We start from the raw sequence: 13,853 nt of genomic DNA on the forward strand, positions 1-13,853 counted from the left end.
GAAGTTGTGTCCTGATTGCTTTGTTGTTTCTCTGGATAGTAATAGCAACAGTGAATATTCATTAAGAATTGCCTACATGCCAAGTGGTGTTCCAGGCGCTTTACACACCTTAACTGGTTTAGTCCTCAGGATAACCTATTAAGTAGATACTATACTGTTATCACCCCCATTTTACAGATGAGAAAAATGAGGCCCAGAGAAGTTATGTAACTTGCTGGAGTCACACAGCTAGTAAGTAGTGGAGCTGGAGGCCCAGCTCTGGAGCCCACATTCATGACAGCTACGCTAAGCTGCCTCCTCAGCAGTAATACCCTGCGAGATGAGAAAGGAGAATGCCCAGGCCTGGTTGACACTAGAGTCTTTCTCCGTTCATAAAGCGAAAGCCACCTGAGTAGCCTCATGCCATTGGCCATGGACATCGCCTTTCGCTCCTCTAAGAGCTAACTCCTGCTCAATCTCAGGTCTCCATTCAGGCAGTGCCTCCTCCAGAAGCCTCCCCGGTGGCCTTCAGTGGGAGTGAGTGACCTCTGTCCTTCTCACGCAGGCCACCGTGCTTCCCTCCATCAGAGCAGCCGCTGCATTTCCTCTACCTCAGTCTCCCCACCAGACTGTGAGCTCCTCGAGGGCAGGGGCCACACCTGACCCCTCCCGGTGGTCCCCGTGCCAGATCAGGGCTTGGTACGTGGTTGATGCTCAAGAAATGCTGGATCAGCTGAGATCAGGACCATGGGCTTGTGGCCTCTGTGCTGGACCAGCCAGACATGGGGCAGGCCAGCTGCAGAGCAGACCTTCCTGCCTCGGGGACTGCCTCCACGCCCTGCCAGCAGCCTGCCTGGGGATGTAGCCTGCGGCAGGTTGACATGGAAGCTGACAAGCCCCCTGGATGGGGTTGGACTGGGGCTCAGGGGCCCAGGGGCCCAGTGCCTTCAGCCGGCTCTCTCCCTCCAGTTTGCAGATGGGGTGTACCTGGTGCTGCTCATGGGGCTCCTGGAGGGCTATTTCGTGCCCCTGCACAGCTTCTTCCTGACCCCCGACAGCTTTGAACAGAAGGTAAGGAGAGGTGACGTCAAGGGAGGCGCCTAGTCCACATGCCCCGACTCATCTGCCCACACCTCTGCTAGGGCCGTCGGGGAAGAAGGCAGCAGGCATCCCATCTGCCCAGGGTCTTCACTGGTTGGATGTGGGGCCCATCCTGATGAGCAGCTGAGCTGGGAAGCAGCTACCTGCAGACCAGCGAGCATCCTGAGCCACTTTCCCTTCCCCTTGCAGCCTGGCGTGGTCCCCTAGGCATGCACTCCTGCCAGATACCACAGCCCAGCCTCACCTCTCCCCAGAGGTGACAGGGAAGGTGGCTGCAAGACTGGGCAGACCTGAGGCCCACACGCACCCTCGTTCTGATACCTTTCGTAGGCTGCCACCGCCTGCCCACCAGACAAGGGGCATTTGGTCCAAAGCAGAAACCCTTCTCTGCCTCTTGAACATGTCTTCCATCTTATCCTTTCAACTATGCGACTGACATCCCTGAGTTTAAAGTCCTGGCAGTTGACATGGGAACACAGGACAGGAAAAGGCCTTTGAACTTCTCCAGGAGCGCCTCACCAACGGCAGGTCAGGGCCCGCCAGCTAACATGCCACATGGCCTGCCTGTTTTGGTAGCCTCGTTTCTCCAAATTAGGGCCTCATTTTAGCTCAGCCTCTGCCTGTCTGACTGCAGTGCTGGCTGCTTCACTTCCCAGGGGCCGGTCCTGGGGCAACTGCGGGTCCAGGAATGCACGTCCAACGCCACATACACTGCATTTCTCTTTCCAGGTCCTGAATGTCTCCTTTGCCTTTGAGCTCATGCAAGATGGAGGGTTGGAAAAGCCAAAACCACGGCCAGAAGGTAGTTTGTTCTTCCCCGGGTTTGTGACAAGACGGCGAGACCCTCTGCCTGCACACAAGCGCTCAGGGCTCAGGGCGAGGCTCCCGTTCTATAGCAGAGGGGAGACCTCTTCTCTGAAGGCTTTGCCATTGGCAGAGGAAGGCGGGACAGGGTGCAGCTGCTCAGTCCTGGGGACCCTTTGTGATCTGCAAATCACACGGCCGTGGGAAGAAAAAGAATCTGAAATCCCACACATGGGATGGCGGGGGCAAGAGCTGAGCAGACGTGGCGCAGAACAGACGTGCTGCTGCGGGAAGTGCCCTGTGCCTGAATTCCAGGTCCTTCTGTCCCTGGGCTGAGTGCTGACCTGCCAGAGAGCTGTGGCCCAGGCAGGGAGGATGCAGGGTCATCGCAGGCAGCTCTGCTCTGAGCATAAATGCCTTTCGTGTCCTTTGCCCGCTCCAGCTCTGCCCCAGGACGAGGCTGGATTTATCGGGTCTGGATTGCACACACAGGACTGGAAAAAATGCCAAAGGAACGAAACGCTCCAGCAGCCCCTCGTGCTCACGCTTGGAGCCGTGGGTGCACATGTGCATGCAGGAGGCATGTTCTCCCCCATAGTCTTCTTGGTGGTACAGATGTTTATTTTCTGCCGCTTACTGAGTGATATTCCATTTACCAGCGCTAGTTAGTCAACACTGTGTTGCAGATAATTTTCTGTTTATGTCAAATTGGGACATTGAGAATGCCACTCACAGGCCCTTGGCTTGCACTTTTCCAGTCATTTAAAGCAGGTGGACAGGTGGGGATTGTGTGCTTTCACTCCCCGTCGCTGCCTCTGCCCCAAGCCCCTCCCCTCAAACCTCCTCATAGAGGGGTCGTTCAGTGACTGTCTGGTTGCCTGAGACCCCATCGATCGTGACATGCCAGGTAGGGTGGACCGTCCCTGACCACAGGCACTTGCAACCAGCCAGGGGAGAGAAAAGGTGCACCCGTCACCAAAACAGAATGAGAGTCATGATAGCTGCGATAAAAGAGGTTGTGAGAACTGAGGAGGTGATACCACGTCTGTCTGCGGCGAGGGACGGTTTGATGGAGATGGTGACAGTTGAGCTAAACCGTAAGGATCAGGTGGGGTTTTGTGTTTGGAGATTAGGCTAGAGGAGTGGGCATCCCAGACGGGATGATGACGTGAGCAAGAGTCCCGCCTGGGGAATGGGGAGGGCCTCAGTCTGTGACACAGCAGAGCATGTGGCCAAGCCCATGACAGTCCTGGGTCCGGTCCCCAGCCCACGAGCTGTGTGGCCTTGGGCAACTTACTTACCACGTCTGAGCCTATTTTTCATGTCAGTAAAAATGGAACTCCTAGAGACATGCACATGACGAGACTAAATGTAATGCTGTCTGCTGCCCTAATAATGACTGTATGCAGTTACCTATTTGGCTAGAATATTAAGAATATTCGTCAATAATGAATAATGGTTGATGAGGGTGAAGCAAGCTGGTGTTAGGTCCTGGAGGACCTTGACGCCAAGACAGAAAGTTTAGACTTTATCCTGTAGGCAGTGGGAGTCATGGAAGGTTCTTGAGCAGGTAAGTGATGTGATCAGAGCTCTGTTCCAGAGAGGTCGTTTGGAAGGCAGTGTGAAGAACAGATGTTTAGATGTGGAGCACCGTCAGCAGCACTGGGGAACCCGGGAGGGAAAACAAGCTTGGGAGGGGACATGAGGATGTCAGCTTTGGAAACTTTGAGATTGACACCTAGGCATTGACCAAGAGGAACTGGAGTTCGGGGAAAAGATCGGGGCTGTGGTTATGTAACTGGAAGTCCTCCCCTTATTGGAAGCCGACACGCCAAGAGAGTGTGGAACAGCAGGAAGGCATTTAGAGAAAAGAAAAAGGTTAAGGACAGTATCTCGTGGGAATGCCTTTACTTATGGAGCTGGAGGAGAAAGCAGGAAAACCAGATGAGAGAGGTGGATTGTGGAGAAATGGGTCGGCCCCTGTCTCATGACTCATTCCAGACCTCAGTAACTGTCAGTTCTGGCTTCTTCTCTTTCATGATCATGTTGGTCTAAGCACCTGGTGACTGCTAGGGGAGGACCGCGAGCAAAGCTGGCGTCCCTCTAGGGGCTCTCTCCCTGGCGAGGCCGCTCTAGCCATCCTAGTGCCATTAGGAATGGATCTGAGGGTCCTGTGGCCAGAGCGCCCTCCTGCCGGGTAGGAGAGAGAGCAGGAGAGTTCTGGCCAGCATTTCTGCTTCCATTTTCTCGAACTGCTTAGCATGAAACTTCCCAGTTACAGATTGGAAGCACTCCTGCTGCTGCTTCCGTTCTGAGGCATTTATTTCCCTCAGGACAGAGAGTTTTCCCAATATCAATTAGTCGATAGGGATATTTCGGCATATAGTTGACTTCTCTTGTGCAGTTACTGGACGCTTAATATGAAACTTCCTGACCAATGTGAATGGAAATACACATCTGTTTTATTTGTTGTTACCCTGGGCCTCATGCCCATGCTGGACGTTTTTCAGCGTATAAGGGAGAATTGAAATGGTATTTTGTGCAACTGTACTTTGTGAGAAGTGTACCCCAGCCCTCCCTCTGGTTTCTATGCTTCTACCTGGAAAGTGAAATTCAGTAGTAAATGCTGCAGACTTTACAAAAGGGGCCAATGTGGGTGATTCTTTGAAGGTGTTTCAAAATCAGATTGGCTGCGGTGGAGGCATTTTTCATGGCAAAAGGTTTTGAAGGTCAGGAAAATGCATTCTCGGTATGCTGTTTGACACTTAAAGCTCTGTTGTGCCTTGCAATCCCCTGGAAACTGGCTTTCCGTCTCAGATGACGTTTGCTGCCCAGGCATCATAACCTTGGAGTATCCCAACTGGGGTAAGTCAAGCGTGAGCATCAAGTTCATGGCCAATGGAGCAGTTGAAATATTGGCGTGAAGCTGGTGGCTTTTTATTTAGGACGTCATACCGTGTCTTCAAATGCACACACCTACCCTACTAGCATCATGCAAGTAGACTCGTCATCGAGTACGGTTAGGACCCAGCATCACAGGCAGGCAGGGACTCAGAAAGGATCTAGTACCAAGCAAGAACGAAGCCTGTATGTGGGGGAGCCAGCAGGCTGATGGAATATCTAAAATTTAAGGAGTCAGAGAGCTGGGACCAGACTACTTCAAGCAATGCTGAAAATCCAGACAGGTGATGGCAGCTTAGTTCTAGGTGATCAGTACTACTTGGGGAAGGACTTGGTCAGTGGCTGGAAAGAGGAAAAATGGTTCAACTTCCGTTCCCCGTTTCCTGAGGAGATAGTGTGTAGACCAGACAGTGGCAAACGTTTAAAACTCTGATGATATCAAGTGTTAGCAAGGATGTAGAGCAACTGAAACTGATGTCGGGGCCGGCCCGGTGGTACAGTGGTTAAGTTCGCACGTTCCGCTTTGGCGGCCCGGGGTTCGCCGGTTCGGATCCCGGGTGCTGACGTGGTGCCACTTGGCAAGCCATGCAGTGGCAGGCGTCCCACATATAAAGTAGAGGAAGATGGGCACGGATGTTAGCTCAGGGCCAGTCTTCCTCAGCAAAAAGAGGAGGATTGGCAGCAGATGTTAGCTCAGAGCTAATCTTCCTCAAAAAAAAAAAGAAAAAGGAAAAGAAACTGGTGTGAATGTAAATTGATACAACCATTTTGGAAAATACTTTGTCCTTATCTAATATAGTTGAAGATTTCTAATACCTCAGGTGGTAGGCAGAATGATGACTCCCCAAAATGTCCATGTCCTAATCCCGGGGATCGGTTAATACGTTGTTACCTTCTGGTAAAAGGGACTTTGCAGATGTGACTAAGTTGAGGATCTCACGATGGGGAGGTTATCGTGGACAGGCTGAGTCGTTCCAGTGTAATCACAAGGGAAGGGGAAACGGAAGACTCAGTGTCAGAGCGATGCAGCGTGAGAAAGACCCGACCGGCCATGGCTGGCCTTGCAGTTGCAAGGGGCCGTGAGCCAAAGACTGCAAGCAGTCCTTAGAAGCTGGAAAAAGTACGAAAACAGGTTCCCCCTGAGGGTCCCCAGAAGAGAACACAGCCCTGCCGGTAGCTGATTTCATCCCAGTGAGACCCATTTTGGACTTAGACGTTTAGAGCTGTAAGATAACGAGTTTGGGTTGTTTTAAGCTGCCAAATTTGTGATACTTACAGCAGCAATAGGAAACTAACACACCACCTGACCCAGCCATTCCACCCATGGGGATGCACGTCCGTGGAGCAGGAGACTCTGCCAAGAACAGCCATGGCAGCTGGACCTGACGTGTGCGCCCCCAGCGTCCTGCTAACTAGGCTGGAGCATGTTCCGACCGTGGATTGATACACAGCAAGAGGTGGACTGAGAGACCAGGAGGGGGACTTCCAGCTACACAGCGTAAAGAGCTCAGTGATTATTCTGCAAAAAAGCAGGCATAAAACTGGACAAAATGGTCAAAAACAACTATTTCAGGGTGCTGAAAATTTATCCGAAGTAGACAACAAATTGAGAAGCATTTATTCTTGAAAACTATGGAATTATAGTTATACCTCAATTAAACAATAAGTTATACCTCAATAAAAGTGTTAAAAAATGAGCATTCATGCAACACGGGCGACTCCTATCAACATAATTTTGAACAAATAAGAAGAAAATCACAAAAGAGTACACGTAGTAAGATTCCATTTATATAAAGTATAAAAACAGGCAAAACTGAAATCTGCCGTGTGAGAGTGCAGATGTTACTGGCGGAACTGTGAGGAAGAGCGAGTCAGTCATCACGAGTCAGGACACTGTTATCTTTGCGGAGAGAGAAGGTTGTGACCAGAGTGTAGAGAGGGAGGGGCTGCTAGGTTGCTGGCAGTGTTCTAGTTTTACGTGGTGCTGGTTACGTAAGGGTTCTCTTCCAAGTGCTTAGAACTGCACACATATGTGGCATGTCCTTTTCTGGATGTTTACACATTAAAAAAACATTTTAAATATGGCAAAGAAAATGGCAAATTCACCAGCTAGAGTAGCAGGCCACCAATAAAATGACCCCTCTCCAAAGGATGGATTCTGTCCTGGTGGGGAATAGGGAGCACACGGGAAAGGGAGGCAGAGACTGAGGATGAGCTGGGTCCGTGGGGGTGGGGTGGAGGCCGGAACATGAGGGACACCTGGGGGCTGGGCTCACCCCCCCCCAGCGTGTGGCCACCCAACTTATTCCAGCCGCCGCCACCTGGTGGCACTGAGCCACCAGGAGTCCTCCCACCTTGGTCAAGGGACTCAGGGACCCAGGGGAAGGTGGGGAGGGGGTGAGGGGGCTTCAGAGAAGGGGCCTGAGCAGCTGCCTCAGATTGGCGTGAAGAAGGCTGGAGGTGGGGGGCACATGGGCCCAGGGAGGGCCCCTCCACGTGGGACCATGTCCCCCTGTGGAGAGCCTGGGTTTCTGCCGTGAGGAGAGGTCCCCTCCGTCCTTTGACTTCTGCATCATTTGGAGAACATGAATTCGTTTTGGACGGTCTGCTGGCGGACAGGAAGACTCGCTAATGCCACCGGGGGAAAGGAAAAAGCATGGAGCCCTCTCCCCTTGGCCCGAGGCTGCTTTCTCCCTGGAGGGGCCTTGAGTCTGATTTCTTACTTCCTTGGCCCCAGACAGCCCGGCTCTGCTCTGGCTGTCTCTAACCAAGAGCCGAACCATTCTGACTGGCCGTTCCCAGAGAGGGGCCCTGGGCCAGCACACCACTGCCATCAGACCAGTAGTATGCTGCCAATCGCACAATTTATTAGGCCAGGGCCTTAGAGAGGCCCTGTGTATATAGTTTGGAGTCACAGTTCATTCCCAGGCATTCAAAGCCCCTCTCCTGCCTGAGACGGCCCACCTACTGGCCTGCCCGGAACTAGCTGGGTGGCCCGTGGCTTTCTTGATAAGAACAGACAATAAGCAGTGTCTCTGACTGCAGTCCCCACTCTTCATCAGGCCCACCGAGTGGTGATGGCCTGTAGGAAGGAGGAACTCAGATTTCCCAAGAAGCAGGACTTAGTATATGTGGATGGCGCCCCCTGGAGTTGTGCAGTGCACAGACTGCACTACTGTACGTAACAGCTCTGCTAACAGGCAAAGAAGGGAAAGCAGGGAGGCAATTACCATTTAGGGAGTCCTTCCTGTGTTCTGGGTGTTTTTCATAAAACCCAATTTTACCGGTGAGAAAAGTGATTCAGAGAAGTTTAGTGACTCTAACTGGGTCACACAGGTATAGTGAAGATGGGCTTCAAACCTTAGTGGGCCCTAACATTCAATAAAATGGTCCTCCCGTTGTGAACGTTTTCTTTCTCTAATGGCAGAACTCACCCATCTCTAAAAGGGGGGAACAAATCCTCCTGCCTCCATCCACATGGGGCCTTCATTGGGCCCCCAGATTCCTCCTTTGCGCCGTGCCTGCCACCTCCACTTCTCCTCTGCCCATTCTGCTGTGGACCCTGTGCCTGCCCCTGCACGTGGCCCAGCTCTCTCTCACGCCAGCAGCTGGGACCGTGTCCCCTGGGACCTCGTGCAGCCCTCACCTCTTCACCCTCTTGGGAGCATGTGGCCGTGTTGGCCCCTCTCTCTTTCTGGAATTTTCTTCCTTGGTTCCCAGGGCACTGGGCAATCATTCATTCACTTATCCGTTAATATCTGTTGAGGTCTGTGCATGCCACGTACTGGGCCAGGCACTGGAGCAAAACAAGACAGGCTGCCTGTGGTGAGGTTGCTCAGCGTCCGGGGCAGAGACAGATTGCATCAAAGCATACGAATCACTCATTTAGAGCTGGAGTGAGTGCCACGAAGGAAGAGCGTGGGGGCTTAGAGACATAAGCGGGTCGCCCTTCCCCAGGCCAGGGGTCCGGAGGGCTTCCCAGAGGAGGTGGTGCTCAGAGCTGAGGTCTGCAGGAGCATCAGCTGCTTGGGGAGAGTAATCTAGATGTGGCCACAGCATGTGCAGAGGCCAAGACGACAGAGGAGTGCAGCCCATTGCGAGGTGGAGAGAGGAGCTGCTGTGACGGGTGCATAGTGAATGGGGGGGACTGCGGCGTGAAGTGAGACTGAAAAGGTGGGTGGGGTTATGCCTTGCAAAGCTGTGATTTAGGCTTTTGGACCGTATCTCAAATGAAATGGCTGTGGCCATACAAATTGTGAGCTGCACAACTCCAAGGACCACCGTTTATGTTGTGGTCTATGGTAATGATGCCCTGGAAATGTGGACCATGTGCCCTGGTGTTGTGCAGTGCACGTCCTGCACAACCATACCTGGAGGCTGAATGGGCTAGCCATGTGAGTAGAATGGATCGGAAAGGGCTAGAGGCTTTGAAAAGCCCAGTTAGAAGCCTGCTGCAGTGGCCCCAGTGCCATCCTACCTCCTCCTTCACGCTCGCTCCCTTGGTGAGTTCACCTCTGCCCTGCTCTGCCTTTCTAGCAATTCTTTCCTGGAGTAACTTCCTGTTCTTTGACTTGGGTGGAATTTAAGAAACACTCAACACCAAGCAGTCAGGAGAGAAAGGAATCAATGCAGACGGCATAGGACTTCCCTGGCAGAGGGTGATTCAGTATGAGCAGGGCTGAGCCACCAGGCAGGGCCCCAGGTAGAGGCTCAGATGTGTGCATGAACCAACATGGGAGCAGAAAGGGAGCTGAGCTCCAGCCCTCTCTGGTGGTCCTTGGGAGCCCCTGGTCTATCAGCAAGAGAGCTAGGAGCAGAGTCCTAGCCCAGCTGGGTGGAGCAGGGTAGGTCTGCAACTGGGATAAAGCCTGGGAGGGGCAGAGGAGCTCAGGGGTGGGGAGAGTCCTAAGAAGGTTCCTTAGCCCGGGACCCTCAGCTAGTAGCCCAGTCGGTGTGGATCTTTGCGGTGCCTGGAGCCTGGGGTCTGAGGGCCCCTGGGAGCCATAGCCCGGCCTGCTGGAGCCTTTGGCCTCCTGCCGTGCTTGGTCTTGAAAGACCTCTGTTCCTGTTGAGCAGGGCGCTGCTAGAGTCCTGACGTCGTCCCCAGTCCCTCCTTTTCCAGTGGCTCAGCCTGATCTCTCCCACCTCTGAGTCCCAGAGCATTTATTATTTTCTCTTACATCATTTGCCTCATCTGACCTTCTGCACAGTTAGGTTTTTTTAAAATCATTTTTACCGTGAAAAATACCGCATCTCCAGAAAGGTGCGTAAAGCGTAGATTACAGGCTGGTGAAATATTGTCCAGCAAGCCACCACGTCACCCCCACTTGGCCCAAGGACAAGAGTCACCCCAGCTCCTGAGAGTTCCCGCCAACCTGCTCTTTCTGAACAGAATCCTCAACCTCTCGCCTAAAGAGAACCACTGTCCCGACTTTCCTAGTCATCAGGCTTGTGCCTCTGGGATCTCTCCAGAGAATATAGCCCCAACTTCTAGTTTCAAACCCTGCTGCTTTGCTCTCTCCTCACCTGAAGCCGTCGGTCCCCTGGTGACGCGTTTCCTGAGTACTTTCTGCCAGGTGGGCTTCCTTGCTCTCTAGGGCCCTCGCTCCTAGATGCAGAGGCAGCTTAGTCCTAACTCAGCGCCTCTCCGCGCTGCACCCCCAGGCCCTTCCCTCCTCCACCAGTCAAGGCTGACTCTGTGGACAGGGAGACTGGGGGGACAGAGTCAGGCTGGGGCCAGCACCCCTGTCACCTGGAGATGCTGTTTCCAGGGCAAAGGCTGCATGCTCTGGGGTCTGCTTCATTTTAGGGAGAGGTGAGGACCCTCCCCCCATGCCCAGCACCTCTGCCCCTCGCTGCCCACCCCGGCCATCCTTCGACGCCCACCTGGCCCTGGTCATCTCATGGGGTTGCACTTCTCTCCCAGCAGGACGTCCTGTGGGTGATGGGGATCCCACCCCAGCACGTGCTGGGCACGTGAAGGGGGTGGTGGATGGAAGGGGGCAGCAGATGCCAACTTTGGGCCAGCGGCCCCCCTGAAGCAAGGGGTGTTTTTTGTTTTCTCTGCAGACATCGTCAACTGCGACCTGAAATCCACACTGCGAGTGCTGTACAATCTCTTCACCAAGTACCGGAACGTGGAGTGAGGGGCAGGCGGGACTCTCCTCCCAACCGCCTCCGCCCGCTTCCTCCTGCCGCCTGCTCTGTGCTCGCCTGCAAGTCCAGCTACAGCCCGGAGATCGCGGGAACTGCGATTAGGAAGGAAACGATCAACAACTCAGTGGGCTGACCCACACCTCCCAGGCCCTGGGGACTGGCCCCGCGATGGCCTGGGAAGGTTGTCCCCATCCTGGTCCAGGTCCAGGTTTCCCTCAGCGTGACTTGGAAACTAGCTTAGGCACAAGAGACGCCCCCCCAAGAAGATGAAAATAAAGATAATAGTTACCACTCAGTGGGTGTAAACTATGCACCAGGCACCACACTAGGTGCGTGACGTACTCAGATTCATTAATCCTCGTGACTTCCGTTGAAGCAGGTGTTAGAAGCCCCTTTTACAGATGAGGAAACTGAGGCTCAGAGAGGTGAAGGGACTTGCCAGAAGCTGGCATTTGTTTTTTCTCTTTGAACAACATTTTTGTTAATAACTAGCCCATCACATCACATTCTTTGCGCACTCTGGAGTTGTGTGTGTGTGTGTATATGCATGCACGTGCAGCCTCAAAGAAGACAGGAGCCCACTGAGCTCACCACCAGGCAGCTAGGTCAGGACTAAGTGATTCACACTAAAATTGGCACATCAGATTGAACCCAATTAATAGTGTGTGTGTGGCAGGAGTCATGGCCCTCAACTCCTTTGTACAAATGAAAATTACTCTTAATTCCTTCAGATTTGTAATAACCCCAGACTCTGGTTTCAGGGTGACATTTGGGAAGGATTCTGTTTAAAATTAATGGAGTGGCACATTTTGCAGCCTTTTTGCTTGATTGCATGTAATGGAAATGCCCTATATTTTCCTGCAAAATAAGTACTCAATTCATTATCGTGTGGCCAAGGGAGAGTATGCTCAGGCCCCGCAGAGAGCTGGGCGCAGGCCCGTGTGAGCATGGCTTCGGAAGTGGAGCTCTTCAACAGGGACCCTTGAACTTTAAAGAAAGGAACTCCTTTTTGCCTTCTAATTGATCATTTAGACCGTTTCTGACTAAGTCTGCCCACAGGCAATTATCGGCTAATTCAGGCGAGGAAAAAATGTCAGTCATTTAGACCCAAGCCGAGCAGTTTCATTGCGTGGCTGCCCGTGGGCTTGTGGTTACTTGTGTCCCCTCTCTGTGAACCTGACTTTGAAACCCAGGCCTCTAGGGCCCCAGGCTGCCGGGTCCTGGAGGAACGGGAAAGGGGCTGAAAGGGGGGGTGAGCACGGGGACAAGAAGCGTGGGGGAGATATTTGCATACTTAACGTCTAGGGGAATACAGACAAAGGGATGGGGCTTGTGGGGTTTACAATCTTCGTAAATGGACCAAGGCCTTGGCACAATTAATAACTTTTACTGATATTATGTTTTCATTATAAAATTTTCCTAAATATGCCAGATGGACAGCACCCTGGGTCCCGCCTCCAGAAGTCTGTGCCTGCTTTTGTCACTAGGCCATTGCACAAAGTCCGTCTCTAGTTTAAAGAATTCATTTTGGTCTCCATCTACGCCACCCTGAATTAGGCCTCTCGTGTTGTCCAAAACATTTCCTTCCAGCTTCTAAACATTTCTTACGCTACGGTCTATCTGCAGTCACTCAGAACCCGTGAAATTTAGATATGCTACATATTTCTCTGGATATTTTGCTCTCAGAAAGAATTGTTACTCAGCAGAGTGAGCGTTTAAGACGTAGAGACAGTGTACTCTCTTGTGTCAATTTATGTGAAAGAATACAATTCTTTTTTACCTAATCAATGAAATATTCCTTTTTTTATTAGGAAACGCTAAATAGTGTAATATTTCTGTTTGCTTTCTTTTAAATTGCTGATGGCAAATCAAGATAAATCATTGCTTTGTCCCCTTGAGCAATGCTGAAGCGGGTGAAATAAGAGAGATGCGTTCATTTAAACATGCTTTGCTGTATGAATTTTGTCTCCTTTTTTGTCTTTTTTTTCCTTCTCTTCAAGCTGCAAAGGTCCATGTAACAAGGGCCCTTATGAAGAGCACCCCTTTTTATATTTTATGTATACACAGTGTGAAAACACGTCAGAACACCTAGAAAATTGTTCAGTAACAGGTCTAATTATCAGAAAATTGTGTTTGGAGACTGAGGCCTTAGCCTCAGCCAGCATCCCAGGGCCCCGGCCTGGGTTTACAACCCTGTTGTCTCGCTCAAAGGGTTTTCTTTAGATTCCAGAATCTCCTGCTTATTACATGCCCGTGTTTTCAAAGAAGGGAAAGGCATCAAAACAATAAATAAACCAAACTTAACCATCCTCTCTTCCCAAAAAAAGAAACTGAGACAAGAATCGAGTCTCGGTAAGTTCCCTGGGTCCTTTTTTTCCCCCCCTTTTCTCTTCTTTTCTAAATTTAAATTCATTGATATTTTTAATAGTTAATACATAAATGGTGCAAAATTTAAAAATCATGAATGGGTATCTAGTGAAATACCTGAATCGCCCTCCCTCCCCTCCCCCAGCAGCCAGCACCCCTCAGCAGGGGCAACTGTTTTGCTCTGTTTCTTAGTTTCACTTCCCAAGACATTCCAGTCATATAAAGCATCAACAAACATATAAAATCGTTGGGTTGGTTTTTTTTTTTACATAAATAGCATACTATACATACTGTCATGCGCATTGCTTTTTCCACTTAATGTTATCTCTTGGCAATGATTTTACACTGGGTATTAAAACCTTTCACATTTTAAAATGAGAATCTGAGCGCTTTGTAAAGCCAAATGCACATCTCTGGTCTGCTTGAGCGAGGCACTGGAAGCCCTCCCCGAGGAGGAAATGCTGCCTGGATGGTGATTTCAAAGACAGGACTGGGGTGGGGGCGGGGGCGTATTACCAGAGACATTCTCATGTGCCTGGAACCGA

General features: G+C 51.5%; 1 protein-coding gene across 2 annotated transcripts in view; it reads left to right on the top strand.

The window, feature by feature from the left end:
* PARVA (parvin alpha) overlaps positions 1–12,901 on the top strand; it is a 145,507-nt gene extending 132,606 nt beyond the window's left edge. For both annotated transcript variants that reach the window (XM_014844161.3, XM_070491139.1), the window contains exons 11-13: positions 949–1,050; positions 1,810–1,882; positions 10,855–12,901. In XM_014844161.3, the coding sequence (XP_014699647.1) occupies positions 949–1,050; positions 1,810–1,882; positions 10,855–10,931 (252 nt within the window). In that variant the 3' untranslated portion in view covers positions 10,932–12,901. The remainder of the gene's footprint in view (positions 1–948; positions 1,051–1,809; positions 1,883–10,854) is intronic.
* Positions 12,902–13,853: the final 952 nt, after the last annotated feature.

This window comes from Equus asinus, chromosome 20, assembly GCF_041296235.1.
Source record: "Equus asinus isolate D_3611 breed Donkey chromosome 20, EquAss-T2T_v2, whole genome shotgun sequence".
Lineage (NCBI taxonomy): Eukaryota > Metazoa > Chordata > Mammalia > Perissodactyla > Equidae > Equus > Equus asinus.